The sequence below is a fragment of the Hibiscus syriacus genome, unplaced genomic scaffold (genome assembly GCF_006381635.1).
Source record: "Hibiscus syriacus cultivar Baekdansim isolate YM2019G1 unplaced genomic scaffold, ASM638163v2 tig00111059_pilon, whole genome shotgun sequence".
NCBI lineage: Eukaryota > Viridiplantae > Streptophyta > Magnoliopsida > Malvales > Malvaceae > Hibiscus > Hibiscus syriacus.
In genome coordinates, this window is record NW_024062966.1 from 708926 (window position 1) to 726188 (window position 17263).

The following is a 17263-nucleotide window of genomic DNA, read 5'->3' on the forward strand; positions in this document are numbered from 1 at the left end:
AATGTTCGGAACTGAAGAAAATTGACTAGTTTGTTGTGCATTTGGAACCTATTGTCAAGCGTGCTGTAGTTGGTCTATAGATAGAGATCAAATATTGCGAAGCCATTTTCTGAAAATACTTTTCCTTTAAATCCTTCTTCGGTTGCTGCTCGGTGGCTTCTATTCTACAATGGGGCATCACTCCATAAACTAGAATATGGAATATACTGTTTAACTGCTTATAGATGGTGTTTCGTGTACAGGGTAAGTTAAAAACTTTCGTCATATTGAACTCGGGAGGTAAACGGTAATTGTAGATGAAAGAAGTTCTATAGGGAAACATATTGAATTCTCCCTATTGGTACTGCATTGTTTTATCTTCCTAATGCTATCTGGTTTTTCAAGTTAGTCTTATCTGGTGCTTGTTTGGACTTCCAAGTTTCTTCCTTCAAAGTTGTATGCTTGCTGGTAATTAGCATAAGACAATATAATTGCCATATCTGAATGGTGGTGCATTTGCATGAAAGTGGTAAGCCAACTGTAAGATAATGTTAAAAGGTTGAAGATTTAGGGTTTATCTGAAAGTCCACCCTTCACCATTGTTGAATTTTCAAGACTAGCTTCTCTTAAGGGTCAAAACCATGTGAACATTCGATGTTCAGAACAAAAGCGGACTCATTGCAAAGAAGCATTGAAAATCTTATGAAATTGAAAGGATCTTTCAAAGTACATCCAAGACAACAAGGAAAGATGCATCATTTAAGCCCCTCCATAACAACAGATAAAGTGGTTGAACATAAAAAACAACATAACTGAATCCTACACTCCATATGAACTACTCAGCTATATTTCTGAGCTCTCAAGGGAGTTTTGGTCCAAAAAGCCTTTTTCATTATTTTAGAGAACTCATGATGGTCCTGTCATTTGAGATCTAAAATAACTCAAAACATGCACGGATGGCAGCCATTCACAATAAAGCATCCATCTAAGCCTTCAAGGAAGTTACAAGTTCTTCACAGCAATTCTGCAAAACAGTTTTCATTTAGTTGGCAATTTGAAGATATAAACGAAGTTAAATGTCAGAAGCCACATGTACCAACAGACGTAATAACTCGATTCGAAGGCTAAATGTAGGAGAAATCGGAAAACAAAAAGAACAATGTATTGAAAGAAAGAGGAAATTAGAAACCTGAACAAGTTCAACACATTTTCAATTGCACAGAATGGGAAGGATGCCAAATCCAGAAATTAGTTAAAAGGAAGTGGGTGAACATGAAATAAAAATCCGTTCCAGTTCCAAGCACCATTAATGAACTCATTTGGCAGCATAAAACGTCATTAAGCAATATCCATACAAACAGTACGTATAAAAATACAATGTACTCACGATTATACTCATGTTTAAATGATAAAAATATAGACCAACAGAATCTACTATCTTCCCACTTTTCTTGGTAAGAAAAAGTCAACTAACCTTTCAGCAACTCCATCAAACACTTAAGCATTCTACCGCTCATATATTTCAAAAACATCTAGACCAAAAGGCTTTATAGCATGTTCAGCAAATTCGTTTTAAAGCGGAGTGAAATTTGTAGATCCTTAGATGTACACTCTGTTCAATTCTGACCAATGATTAAGGAAAAAGAGACGGCAAACTTTTCCTTTAGAAAAACTCCAATAATTTCTTGTTTGTTTCAGCGAGCAAGTCAAAGATAAGCTATAAAACTTTATACACGAGAATTTGCACTCTCGCAATAAAATAGTCAGGCTCGTAAGGAAAAACATCAAATGTGAAATTCAAATACCCAAAAGCTTTATTATTATTTTTCTCTTATAATTCATGTTCGTTTTATGACCCATGTTTGTATTTTATGACTTGAAAATGCTCCAATTAGCCCCTAGAATGCAATCCCAAGGAATCAATTTTGACAAACAACTTGAAAATGTTCCAATTAGCCCCTAGAATGCAATCCCAAGGAATCAATTTTGACAAACAACAATATCCCAATCCGTTTCAGTCATAACTAAAGGTATACACAGCCCTGGTTGCTTATTTCATTGTTGATTTAAACTAGAGATGAATCCAGAGATAAGTCGATGTTCACAAGTACAAAATTAAATCAGAAGCAATAATGAAATCAGAAAGAGAAATGAAAAATACCATCCACTAGAACTAGGGCCGTTTCCGCTGGATCTGGGACGAGGAATCAATCCCAAATCTGAATCACCGCCTCTTTTGATATTCTCGTAGCCGCTTGATTTGGGTCGCCTATCTTTACCATAGTGAGCCGACGAGCCAAAATGCTTCACCCCCTGTTCTCTCCCCCGAAAGACTTTGGGTTCGGGTTTCTCCTCTTTCCCCGCAAAACCCGGCCTAAGATGAGGCGGGACGAATCGACCTGATTTAACAGATCCAGAAACGGTCACACCATCCTTCTCCTTCTTCTCCGGACCGGAAATCGAAATCCCAGAACCGGGTCGCAAAGAAATCTGATCAGAAGACGGCGGGTGATCCGGGACTGAAGCAGAACGAGGTTGTGGCTGCTTGGGAAGCGTCGGAGAAACGACGGGAGGAGTCGAAAGAGGCTTCGGGGAAGGACGGGTCAGGACGAGCATGCGGCCATGGGTGGCTGATGAATAAGAAGTAAAAGAGGAGTGGCTTTGGTGATTAGTATGGGGATTCTTGTGGGAACCAGAAGAAGAAGCAGTCAGATTCTTCTCGATGACATGATTGAAATTAATAGAGGTATATTTGTTGGTTCTTGCCATCCACCACTATCTCCGCCAACTTCTTCACCTCTTTCGTTTCGTTTATAATTTTGATACAACCTAAATCTCATAAGGAAATTCTCCTTTTTGCTTTGGATAAAATGAAGGCGGTGTTTATAATATATATTCTTTTTGAAAGCATGTATTTTTGTCTGTGGGCTGTCGTTCTGCTGATCTGATTGCATTAGTGACGCCGATGAAGTTCGGACCTGTGGTAACCGGTTTTCGTCCGGGCATGAAATATTTATTTGGCGGTAAAATTGATGTGAATAAATATTTTTGAAAATAATTTGGGAGTCGCCATCGACCTTTTGGATCAGGTAGGTCGAATACCTAAAAATTATTTTCTTTAAAAGAGTTTTAAGAAAACATTAATAAAAAAATGAACTGATCTGCGTTTTATAACCAAAAATTCGTTCTTTTTAATAATAAAAAGGTTTCGTGGTCGGTTACGTTTAGAGAAGGATTAGCACCCCTACAACGCCCAAAATTGGTACTTTTTAATTATAAATTGTCTATATTATTAAAATTTAAAAATTTAAAAATATATTTAATTTATAATCCTATTATTTTAAAATTATAAAAAATATTTAAAAATATCAGAAAAGAACTTCTAGGTGCCTTAAGACAGCTTTTTTCTTTGATATTGATAAATAGTAATTTAAATTAAATAATATTTTTTATAATTTTTTTTATTTTAAAATACCAGAATAGGACATCCAGTTGTATTAAGACTGTCCTTTTCTTTGATATTGAAAAATAAATATTAAAATAATTTATTTAAAATAAATATTTATTTATTATATATTTATAACAACATTTAAATATATAAACAAAATACAATTCTAACTATATATTTAAAAGCAATAATAAAAAAATACTTAAAATAAATGACTAAAATATAGTGAAATTAAAATTGAAAAACCTAATTCATAATTAATCAGAATTACAGGGATTAAACATACTATTTTCTTATTTAATAATTTAGTGACTAAAATAAAATTATCTAAAATTCGGATATTATAATAAAATAAATTAAAAATATAAACTAGGGATTAAATATTATTTATTAAATTAAGGGATTAAATCTGTTATTTATCCTAAATATATTATTTTAATATAAAGGACTAAAATAAAAGAAATTAAAATTTCGAGATCAAATTAAAAGTATTATGAATTCGATTTAGTGACTAAAATGTAAAGTTTACAAGTTAGAAGGACTGCGGACGGGGTTTAACTATTATCTAATTACGCGCATAGTCCTTCCCGAAACGACGTCGTTCGGGAAGGCCTATATAAGGTCAAAACCGGCTGGCCCGAAGGGCCAGCTTCATTTCATTTTTTTTTCTTTCTCTCTCAAGCAGAGAGAGCTCTGGCCTCTCTCTAGCTTCCCTCATCGGAGGGAAGCCGGTCACCGGACGGCAACCGTCTGCCGTCGTGACCGTCACCGCCGGCCACCGCATCCGGTGGCCGGAAAATTTTATTTTTACACCATTAAATAGATCGGGACGTCCTAAGGACGTTTCCAGTGTTCTTTTTCCTTAAAAAGCTCCTAATCGGAGCGAATCTACAAAAGTACCTTCGGTGTTTCGAAAGTTCCGGTGAGATCCGGTGGTCGGGGCTTCCTCGGTAAGTTTCTTTTCTTCCTTTTTCTTTCTTTTCTGTTTCTTTGTTGCTGAGATCGTTGGTAGTATTTTGTATATATTTTTTCCTCGGTTTTGTTTCTCTGGGATCTGTTCTCTGTCTTTTTTTTTTTTTTTTTTTTCAGGTTCGGGTGGTGGCTTTTATAGCCACCACCGGTGTGGCCATCGGACCGGTCCAAAGAGGGGATTTCGGTGAGTCACCGGACTACCAGTGGTGACTCACCCCGTAGCCATGGCGTGGAGGGCAGCTGGGTCTTCTGGGTTCTTCGTCTTGGGACGTGGCAGCGGCGGAGGCGGCGAGAGCAGCAGCGGCGGCCGCGTGGCCCTAGGGTATCATACCCTAGGGTTTCCATCTGGAGCCATCTGGACCGTTGGATCTTGCCATATCCAACGGTCAGTCTGAGGCGGCTGGCTAGAGGCGGCTGATATGGGATTAGGGTTAGGAAACCCTAACTGAAACCCTAAATGTTTTGGGTTTCAGTTTGGTTTGGGTTTTGGGCCGATTGATTGGGCTTTGTAATTTAATATTATTTATTTAATATATATTTAATAATAATAATAATAATGATAATAATAATAATAATAATAATGATGATAATAATAATAATAATAATTATAATAATAATAATAATAATTATAATATGGGTAAAAAATTAGTATCTTCAGATGCCCCTCTTTGCTCATTCTTGTGTTAACAAGAATAGGGCAAAGATGAAAAGATAATAATTTTTTTATCCATTTGGCTTCACTTGATCATAATGGAGATATTGAATAAATTCTTCTTTTTCTTCAGATGAGTTCTTCTCATTATGAACTTTCTGCTGGGGATGATGCTGATCTCTTTCTTTCTGTGATAGAGTCATTCAAAAGGTTGAATAAGCTTTTGATGAGTTCTTCTCATTATGAACTTTCTCTAGAAAGGCTGATGATAATCTATCTCCTTCTGTGATAGAATTATTGAACAAGTTCTTCTTATTATGAACTTCTTCTTCCTTCTTCAGATGACGAGTTCTTCTCATTATGAACTCTTCCTGGCAATGTTGATCCATCAAATGATGAATTCAAACAAAAAGTTGAACAAGTTCTTTTCATTATGAACTTCTTCTTCCTTCTTCAGATGACGAGTTCTTCTCATTATGAACTCTTCCTGGCAATGTTGATCCATCAAATGATGAATTCAAACAAAAAGTTGAACAAGTTCTTCTCATTATGAACTTCTTCTTCCTTCTTCAGATGACGAGTTCTTCTCATTATGAACTCTTCCTGGCAATGTTGATCCATCAAATGATGAATTCAAACAAAAAGTTGAACAAGTTCTTTTCATTATGAACTTCTTCTTCCTTCTTCAGATGACGAGTTATTCTCATTATGAACTCTTCCTGGCAATGTTGATCCATCAAATGATGAATTCAAACAAAAAGTTGAACAAGTTCTTCTCATTATGAACTTCTTCTTCCTTCTTCAGATGAGTTCTTCTCATTATGAACTTTCTCTGGAAATGATGATCCATCAAATGATGGATTCAAGTAAAAGGTTGAACAAATTCTTTCTTCAGATGAGTTCTTCTCATTATGAACTCTTTCTGGAAAATCTAATTCATCAAGTGATGAATTTGAGCAAAAGGTTGAACAAATTCTTCTCATTATGAATTTCTTCTTCCTTCTTCAGATGAGTTCTTCTCATTATGAACTCTTTCTGGAAAATCTAATTCATCAAGTGATGGATTTAAATCTTTGCTAAAATCTTTGAAATCCATGTTAAGAATTCAACATAGATGAAAATGCACCTATTTTTGTAAATACCTAAAATATGATGCATGAATGTTAAGTTATTTGATTTCAGATTGGTGAATTGAGTATTTCTTTAATTGTAAAAACCCAATAGATTTTTCTTCTTCAAATCAGAGAATCTATCATCTTTGACAAATGTAGATATAATGTCACAAAACCTCTTGAGAATAAAACTCAATAGTATAGGCTCTTGAAAAGCTTGCATTCAGGCAACATGTTGATTCTGATAACAACTCATCTGATTATGAAGTGACCTTTCAAGATGATTTCACAGATATCGATAGTTCTTCTAATACCGAGAAATCTTGAATTCTGATTCTGATGAGGAGAAATAACTGTTATACTTGACAAAAATGGGATTCTCAAGGGCTGAAACTTCAATAGCCATGTAGAGACGTGGTCCAGATTCATCAATTGCAGAATTGGCAAATTTTATATGTGCTGCTCAAATGGCTAATGTTACTGACACATTTCTTCCGGTACAAAATGGGAAGCCATTATGTGATGATCCCAATTACAAGAAAAGGCAAAACCTGGACTATGATTTTTGGGAAAGGAATAAGCAAAAGAAGCTTGAAAAGAAACTTCTTAATGAAGACGATCATGCAGTTCATCTTTTAATTCCAATGATTGGTTCTGTAGTTTCTACCAAACCAGATCAGATAACTCAAAGAACACTTCCAGAAGATGCTATGAACACATTCATCTTCCAAATTCAATGATTGGTTCTGCCAAACCAGATCAGATAACTCAAAGAACACTTCCAGAAGATGCTATGAACACATTCATCTTCCAAATTCAATGATTGGTTCTGCCAAACCAGATCAGATAACTCAAAGAACACTTCCAGAAGGTGCTATGAACACATTCATCTTCCAAATTCAATGATTGGTTCTGCCAAACCAGATCAGATAACTCAAAGAACACTTCCAGAAGATGCTATTGGCCAATTCATCTTTCATTTAATGTTTGGACTAGGATATCACTATGCTTATTTGATGTAGAGCCAGAATTTGTAGATTCAAAGCATTTCCATGCTATTACACTGAAAAGGGCTATATTCATAATTCTTCCAATTAAGAACAGATTTTCTCTTATTCTGCTTCCTCCATGTGCTGATGTTTTTCCATTGACAAAGAAATGATGGCTTTCATGTGATCCAAGAACAAAGTTGAACTGTTTATAAACATGTACTGGAAGTGCCAAATTGACAGAAAGGATCTGTAAAGCTCTTGAAGCTTATGACAATGAGTCAACTTCGAGTGTTCAGAAGTATGTTCTTGATGAGTGCTGAAAATGGAATCTAGTATGGGTTGGAAGGAATAAAGTTGCTCCACTTGAATCTGATGAGGTGGAAATGCTTCTAGGTTTCCTTAAAAACCATATACAAGGATCTGTATAGAGACATGTTTCCCAGTGATATCAATGTCTTGTTTCTTTTTACTGGAATCAGTGCTGCAAAGATCACCTTCTACTGTCTTAGTATATCTTTGAAAACAGATGTGCAAGAACTGAATGGTGATCGGTTGGAGCAATTGATGAGTAGATTTGGCGGATTCGACCTTGTTGTCGGTAGCATCCCGTGTAACAATCTTAATGTTCATGGCTTTAAGATGATGATAATTTGCTTATTTCGTATTCCATGTATTTAAAAGTATTAACATAAAGTGATATTCAGAAATCTTTAAATTATTTCAAAATTATGTTAATTCATATAAAAGAGTAAATTGAATTTTCAAAAATAAATTGAATCTCAAATAAATTGAACTTGAAATAGATAAAATTGTATCCAAAGTTATGGAAAGCATAAGAATGATAAAAATTCAAATGTCTCAACAAATTATAAGCATAAGTATTTCTAAATTAATCAAGTTGACACAATTTAGAGAAATGATGTAAGCTTTTGTCTGGAAGATCTCAAACGTTTTCGAAATGCTTGTAGATGTGAAGTTTCTTCCAAACTGTCAAAATCTTAAGAGAGTTCAATTGCCAGATGCCTAATATCAACCTGCATTTGAGCCGCCTTTTCAGGTTTTCAACTCAAATCCTTCCTTTGGTTACAACATGCCCTTTGCGGGTTTTCACCTTGACCCCCCTTTTTTCTTTTTTTCTCTTTTTTTTTTTCTTTTTTCTCTTTTTTTCTTTTTTTCTCTTTTTTTTTTCTTTTCTTCAAGCATAATATTTCTTGACAGAATCCGAGTTTATTGGATTTGTCAGAATTTTTTCATCCATTTCTGCTAAGATCAATGCTCCTCCGGAAAAAGCCTTTTTTACAACGTATGGCCCCTCCCAATTAGGCATCCATTTCCCACGGAAATCTTTATGTATAGGCAAGATCTTTTTTAGTACTAGATCACCCTCTTGGAATTCTCTTGGATGTACTTTTTTGTCATGAGACTTCATCATCCGTTTTTGATACATCTGTCCATGGCAAATAGCTTTCAATCTTTTCTCCTCAATAAGGTTCAATTGATCAAATCTAGCTTGGATCCATTCAGATTCATCCAATTTTATTTCTCTCAATATTCGAAGCGATGGAATCTCAACTTCAATTGGTAAGACTGCTTCCATTCCGTAGACTAAAGAAAAAGGTGTTGCCCCAGTAGATGTTCTAACAGTAGTTCGGTATGCATATAGAGCAAAAGGTAACTTCTCGTGCCAATCTTTGTAAGTTTCAGTGGTCTTTGTAATGATTCTCTTGATGTTCTTATTTGCTGCTTCAACTGCCCCATTCATCTTTGGACGATATGCCACTGAGTTTGCATGTTTGATCTTAAACTGTGCACAAAGTTCAGTCATCATTTTGTTATTCAGGTTCAGAGCATTATCTGTAATGATCCTTTCTGGTAGGCCATACCGGCAAACTATCTCTTTCTTTATGAATTTGCAGACTGTGGATCTCTTAATATTGGTATATGAAGCAGCTTCAACCCATTTGGTAAAATAATCAATTGCCACAAGGATGAAACAATGTCCATTCGATGCTTTTGGTGTGATTGCACCAATGACATCTATTCCCCACATAGAAAATGGCCAGGGTGCTGTCATTACATGTAAAGGAGATGGGAGTACATGAATCTTGTCTGCATATATCTGGCATTTATGACATTTCCTTGCATAATCAATGCAATCTGTGTACATAGTAGCCCAATAGTATCCATATCTCATTATTTTTCTGGCCATGGAAAGACCATTTGCATGTGTTCCACATATTCCACTGTGTACTTCTTCAATGACGTTTCGAGCTTCGCTGGTATTTAAACATCTCAATAGCATTTGATCATTGCTTCTTCTATACATATTCTCTCCATCAAGAAAATATCCAGCAGCCATTCTTCTCAAGGTTCTTTTATCAATTTCTGATGCATTTGGTGGATAACTTTGATTTTTGATATATTGCAGAATATCATGATACCATGGTTTACCATCTACCTCTTCTTCCACACTATAACAATGTGCAGGAATTTCATATACTTGCATTTTGATTGGCATCATATCAACCTTCTTAGTTGCCTGAAACATAGCAGCTAATGTAACCAAAGCATCTGCCATTTGATTTTTTTCTCGAGGGAGATAATTGAAGGTAACTTTCTCAAATTCTTTCACTAATTCGAGGGTAAAATTTCGGTATTCCAACAATTTGGGATCTTTTGTTTCCCATTCTCCTCGCAATTGATACACCACTAACGATGAATCTCCATATATTTTGAGACATTTGTTTTTTCTTTCTATAGCTGCTTTCAATCCCATGACACAAGCTTCATATTCCGCCATGTTATTGGTGCAAAAGAACTCCAGTCTACTTGTAAAGGGATAATAAAATATTTTCTGGAGAAACTAACACTGCCCCGATTCCTCGTCCCAAAGCATTAGATGCTCCGTCAAAGTAAAGCTTCCAAGTTGATAATTCATCATTTGTTCTGACTTCTTCATTCATGGATATGCACAACAAATCTTCATCGGGAAAATTGAAGTTCAAAGGCTGATAATCATTTGATACACGACTGGCCAGAAAATCAGCTATGACACTTCCTTTTATTGCTTTTTGGTTGACATATACAATATCAAACTCAGATAATAATATCTGCCATCTAGCCATTCTGCCTGTCAAAGCTGGTGATTCCATTAAGAATTTCAAAGGATCAAGTTTTGATATCAACCAAGTAGTATGGTATAACATATATTGTCTGAGTCTTCGAGTAGCCCATACCAAGGCACAACATAAATTTTTGTATTGATGGATATCGAATTTCACAATCAGTAAATTTCTTGCTCAGATAATAAATAGCTTTTTCTTTTCTTCCAGATTCATCATGCTGTCCTAGTACACATCCCATCGAATTTTCGAAGACCGTCAAATAGAGAATTAATGGTCTATCAGGCATTGGTGATACTAAAATTGGGGCATTGGATAAATATTTCTTAATAATATCCAAAGTTTCCTGACATTCTTCATTCCAAACTTCAGGATTGTTCTTTCGAAGTAATTTGAACACTGGATCACATTTGTCAGTTAATTGAGAAATGAACCGAGATATATAATTTAATCTTCCCAAAAAGCCTCGAACTTCTTTTTTTGTATTGGGTGGTGGAAGATCTTGAATTGCTTTTACTTTATCTGGATCAATCTCGATTCCTTTTTTGCTGACTACAAATCCCAAAAGTTTCCCGGAAGTTACCCCAAAAGTGCATTTTGCGGGGTTAAGCTTTAATTGATATTTCCTCAATCTCTGGAAAAGCTTTCTCAGATTTTGAATATGTTCTTCTTCAGTTCGGGATTTGGCAATCATGTCATCTACATATACTTCAATCTCTTTGTGCATCATGTCATGAAACAAAGTTACCATAGCTCTTTGATACGTTGCCCCTGCATTTTTCAATCCAAATGGCATCACTTTATAACAGAATGTGCCCCACATGGTTACAAATGTTGTTTTTTCCATGTCTTCAGGATTCATTTTTATCTGATTATATCCTGAAAAGCCATCCATAAATGAAAACCATGCGTGCCCTGCAGTATTGTCCACCAATGTGTCTATGTGAGGTAATGGAAAGCTATCTTTCGTACTAGCTTTATTGAGATCTCTGTAATCCACACACATTCGAACTTTCCCATTTTTCTTTGGTACGGGAACAATGTTGGCTACCCATTCTGGGTATTTAGATGCCTGTAGGAAACCTGCATTGATCTGTTTCATCACTTCCTCTTTGATCTGCAACAACATTTCTGGCCTCATTCGTCTGAGCTTTTGTTGGACTGGTTTATATTCTGGATTGATTGGAAGCTTGTGTATCACTATATCTGTGCTTAAACCAGGCATATCTTGATAAGACCAGGCAAAGATATCTTTGAACTCTTGAAGGAGATTTATCAATTCTTGTTTTATCTGGATTGTCAGAGTAGTACCAATTTTCACCTCTTTTATTTCTTCATCTGTTCCCAAATTCACAGTCTCAATCTCTTCTTTGTGGGGTAGAATTTGTTTGTCTTCTTTTTCTACCAATCTTAATAGTTCAGTAGGAACATCACATTCCAGTTCATCCTCACACCCATTGATTTCTTCCAGACATATAGGCTGCTCTAAATTTATCACTGGATTAAATTTAGGAATAAACATGCTATTAACACGGTGACACCTGCAAATTTAAGTCGGACATATTTCCGAAAGAATATAGTAAATTTATGAAATGTAAGAATGTAATAAAGTGTAAAGAATGATTGCAATCCGAAAATTTTAAAGAAAATTCCTTATATTTAACATAATTTCTTTTACAAGATAACAAAAAGTTTTCATATTTTTGAGCTAAACATAAAGATTAGTTCTGAATATTACTCTGCGTTAATATTAAAAATTATAGGAAGATCTTCAGTGGTCCAATTGTTGAGTGTTTCTCCAGGAAAACATGGGCGAATCTTATCCAAGTATCTGCCAGTCTTGTTGTCATTCATGATCATGTTGATAAATAATCCATTCATAGCTTCTTCGACTATGTCTTGATCTTTCGTCAACTTTTCTTCTTTAAAGGCTTCAACAAGCTGCTGTTCTACATTAATTGTTCCCCCTGATCTGAATATGGTCTTCAACTGTGGGAAAGACATGTGTTTCCAAAGGATTTCTCCTCCTTTCAATTTTGCCTTTCTGTCTTCACATCTTCTTTTCATCTCTTTGTTCTTTTGCTGAAAATTGGGCTTAAATCCAAGCCCAAAGCGATCTTTCTTCATCTGTATATTGACAGGAACTGAAATCCCTTGAAGATTCTTTCCTAACCCTTTCCCAGCTTTAGCTCCGATGCCTAAAGTTTGTTGTACCGTCATCTTGGTGCAATCAGACAATCTGGGATATGGAATTTTGCTTCCTTCTGCAATAAAGGTTGCATTTACAAATTCAAGAGCTCGGAAAGAGCATTCAAGGGCATCATCATTGGTGTCGATATATGGAACATTGCTAGTTACAGACGCAATGATTTCTTCTTCAGCACCGACGCATATTAGTTGTCCACCAACAACAAATTTCAATTTCTGATGTAATGAAGAAGGAACGGCTCCTGCTGAATGAATCCATGGCCTCCCTAATAAACAATTATATGTAGGGTGGATATCCATCACCACAAAGTCAATATTATACACGACTGGACCAATTAACAACGGTATTTCCATTTTCCCAAGCACCTCTTTTTGAGTACCATCAAATGCTCGCACTACATTCTGATAACTCTTCATATGTGATTGATCCACATGCATTCTTTAAAGTGTGACTAGAGGCATCAAGTTGAGAGCGGATCCATTGTCAATCAATACTCCTGCAACACATGACCATGACAATGTGTCGTGATGTTCAAAGCTTTTACTGACCCCATTCCGCCTTCTGGTATTTCATCATCCGTGAACGTTATGTAATTGTCAGCGGCTATATGTCCCACAATTCTGTCAAGTTTATTGAGGGATATATCTTCGGGGATAAATGTTTGATTGAGAATTTTCATCAAAGCATTTCTATGTGCTTCTGAATTCATCAATAAATCAAGAATAGAAATTCTTGCTTGTTGTTTGTGTAGTTGTTCAACCACACTATACTCACTATGTTTCAGGAATTTCAAAAATTCTTGGGCTTGTTTTTCTGTCACAAGCTCATTAAATGCTGGAAGGGATTCATCCTCAAATACTTTCTGAGGTATTGCCATGGCTTTTCCTTTGCTTTCACTTGTTCTGAAGCATTGGATGTTTCGGGAGAGTAACATCTCCCACTTCTCGTAAAGAAACCGACTTCGCTCACTGCTTCAGACGTCGATGTTGTACCCAAACTCTGTATTTTCTCTTCTGTTTTTTCTAGAGAAACAGATCCTCCTACCATTGAAACATTGGTAGTATAATTCCAAGGTACCCTGCGGGTATCTTTGTATGGAAATGGTAGAGGAGCGGTGATAACTACTTTCGGCTTTATTGGTGCAGGAATCACCGTAGATGATTTCACATTAATGATCACAGGATCATTTATTCTTTGACTTGGTTTAGAATCCTCTGCTGAGCAAACATCATTTTCTTTTTTCCCTGGTTCTTCTTCAAAGAATTCTATTTCTCTGTTGTTCATCAATTTTTGCACCAAATCCCTAAATTCAGGACATAGTTGAATTTTATGCCCTTTCTCCTGATGATATTCACAATAATTCTTGCCTTCATTCTGCTTTGGCCTGAATTGTTGTGGAATTATACCGGCTAAAGAGAGTTGTTGGAATACCCAAACAAACGGAGATTTAATTTCAGAAATGTCAGTTTTTGCTTTCTTTCTGTTCTCTTCCTGAATTGCATTCACGTTTTTCTCTCCATGATTTGGTAATGGATGATTTGATGCAGATGGTGTATTGAATTCCAAATTCCCAGTGTTGATCAAATTTTGAACCACCCTTTTGAATGCCAAACAGTTTTCAATAGAATGACCCGTGATTCCTTCATGATAAACACAGTGTGCCTTTGTATCATACCAAGGAGGGAATGGTGGTTGCATGGGAACCAAAGGATAGGGCCGTATGACATCTGCTTTTAACAGTGAATCATAGATCTCAGCATATGGTACTGGTAAAGGTGTAAAAGACAACCTTTCATTTTCCTTTCGAGATCCTCTGGAATCTGCTCGATTAGTGTTTGTTTCCTCTTTCTTAACCCTTGGCTGGGTTATTGTAACACTTTTCGATGAATCTTTGTTGTAAGAATTTGCATTGTTGACTTCATTCTCCCTTTTTCGGTACGTAGGTCTTTTGGAACTAGACCCTTCATTTGATTCAATTTTGCCACTTTTCAAGACATTTTCAATGAGTTCTCCAGAAATGACCAAATCTGCAAATTTTCTGGTTGCATTCCCCATTAGATGATTTAAATAAGGAGCCTTCAAGGTATGAACAAATATTACTGTGGCCTCTTTTTCTGACAAAGGCGGTTGAACTTGGGCTGCCGTGTCACGCCATCTCTGGGCATACTGTCTGAATGTTTCATTATTCTTTTTCTCCAAATTTTGGAGAGTCCATCTATCAGGAACCATGTCTGTTACGTGGCGATACTGCTCTAAGAATGCTTTAGCCAGATCTTTCCACGATCTAATGTTGGCTCTGGTCAATTGAGTATACCATTTTAAAGCTGGTCCTGTCAAACTATCTTGAAAGCAGTGAATTAACAATTTCTCATCTTTCACATACCCTGCCATTCTACGACAAAACATTGTAATGTGGGATGAAGGGCATGTAGTACCATCATATTTATCAAATTCAGGAGCTTTGAACTTGATGGGGAGGATTAAGTCTGGAACCAAACTTAACTCACTAGCGTCAAACCCATAGAATGATTCAGTTATTTCCACAGATTTCATTCGTTCTTCTAAGCTCTTGATCTGTCTGGTCAATTCTTCATTTACTTTTTGTTTCTCATTCAGCTCATTCAAATCTGGGATCAAATGATCAGTATTAAGATCCCCTATTTTCACATCTGATATAAGCGGATTTTTGCTTGAAGATGCAGGATTCACTTGTTGATCTTCATGTGGTTTGGCTTCTTGTAATGCAGATGTACGAGCATTGATTTGTATAGGTGTAGTACCAGAGTGATAAATTGGTTCTGGTGGAAAACCTAAAGGATACATAGGATCTTGATCAAAAGATACAGGATTTTCAGGCATTTTTCCAATGATAGCCTGCCTTTTAAACATGTCCTCTATTTTCTGCATCATTCTGTCTTGTGAATTTGCAATACTGGCTTCAATTTTTTCCAACTTCATTCTCATTTCTTCTTGTTCTTTATGATGCTGTTCCTCAATACGCTGTATTTTATCCTCCATAATTCTCTTAGTAGCTTGTCTAGTACCGTAGTGATGTTGTATTTCTCTTTTGGCCAGAATAACTGCGATTGAAAAATCTTTTGATATTATTTTTTTTCAAATTTTAATTAATGAATTTTATCTTAATAATAAAATATTATAAAATTATTCATAGAGAAAATTATGAAATGAATGATGAATGTATTCAAAATGTATGTATGCAAAAAGGTATTGATCCCAAAAAGTTAACTGTCATAGAACAACTTTCATCGGCATACAAAAGTTTCTTTATAATAGTTCATAACTACAGATAAGGCGTAGCTTTCCTATTAAGCTCTATAATTTCTTTCATTAACCATGACACCTTCTTTCCGCACTTAGAAACTGGATCAACGTGATGCTCAATTATTTTGGCTTCAATAGCTAGTTCCCCAACATATCTAGCAACTTCGCTCATTTGTACCATGGTCTCGAACACCATATTACTTCTTTCTTCACTTCTTTCAACATAGAACTCAGTTGACTTTTGCCATTGTTCATTTGTTCCTTCAAGAGTTTGCTCTAACTCATTGATTCTGACTTGACAATTGTGCAGAATTTTTTCAAGATCTCTAATGCGTCTTCGCAGTGAAGCATTTTCCTCATTACTTTCTTTGAGGTCATTAGGTCCTAACCGGACCTTTTCTTGAAACAATGATTCCTCAAGTTGCAAAAATGTAAGCATTAAACTCTGAGTTTTTATTTCTAGACTGATCCAGATCTTCTTCAAGTTTTGTTCGTGCTTCTTGCGTTCTTTGATTAAGCTTCTGGATTTGAACATCCTTGTTTCTGCATCTTTGCATCCAATTTCTAGCCACTTCCTGCTCTACCTCAAGTCTGGTGTTGAAATTTTTTCTTTCCAACTCCCATTTTTCTTTTTCAACATTGGATTCTTCCATCTTTTGGCCTCTGACTTCAAGTTCAGCAATCAACTGGTTCATTTCAGATTCAAATCCCTTGAACATGATATTTTTCTCACCTTCAAATTTAACAAAAATGTCATTCTTCATCTCTTCTAAATCTTTGGCTCGATCTCTTTCTTTTTGTATTTCATTCATGATCTCGCGGTGTTCAGCCTTGTGTTTTATAATTCGCTCTCTTCTGTCGACCTCAAAATCTTCCATTTTTTGCTTTCCTTTCTCAAGGTTTTTAAGTAGACGGCTATTCTTTCCTTTTAGATCTTCAACTCGTCTTTTCTCGATATTCAATTCTCTGGTCATTTGTATTGTTGCTTGACTTGGTCTTGATGCTTTCCGGGATTTATATAACTCCTGGTAATTTTTCTGTAATGCTCTGAATTCATCATCACCTTTTTTCTTTATCTTTTCTCAACATTGCACATTGTGATGAATGAAAGTCAATGTCAACCCCCAACATAGCTTTATCTTGTCTCATTTGCTCTAATTCTTTCGACCAGCCTTCTCTTTCTGCTTCAAACTCAGCTCTCAAGATTTCAATCTCTGACGGAACCACCTTAATGCGATCTTCCATAGAGATATCCTCATTTTGATCTGTTAGAGGAATATTTTCATTTTTCCTGGCAGATCTCCATTCTTCATAATCAGAAGTTAGCATTTCTTTTGCTGCTTTAGCTCGGATACAAAAAATTGTTTTCCAAGCTGTAACGGCTTCCATGATGCTTCTTTTATAATTTTTGCTATGGAATGCGAACTCAGATGACTGTAATCCAGCAGTGACAGGTACAAATTGACGACCTTCATACTGTCTTATGACCAGAAGT

The 17263-nt window shown here is 35.8% G+C and overlaps 1 protein-coding gene across 1 annotated transcript; it reads right to left on the minus strand.

Annotated features, from left to right (window-relative positions):
- Positions 1-724: 724 nt before the first annotated feature.
- LOC120151566 lies at positions 725-2831 on the minus strand. The gene is made up of 2 exons (XM_039163973.1): positions 2141-2831; positions 725-1003 (listed from the first exon to the last, which is right to left on the minus strand). Coding segments are annotated over exons 1-2 (609 nt in total). The 5' UTR covers positions 2749-2831; the 3' UTR covers positions 725-1002.
- Between the last annotated feature and the right edge of the window lie 14432 nt (positions 2832-17263).

What these genes read in the sequence shown, in the direction of transcription:
- LOC120151566 (XM_039163973.1), bottom strand. Translation starts at nt 2,748, where the DNA reads ATGGCAAGAACCAACAAATATACCTCTATTAATTTCAATCATGTCATC.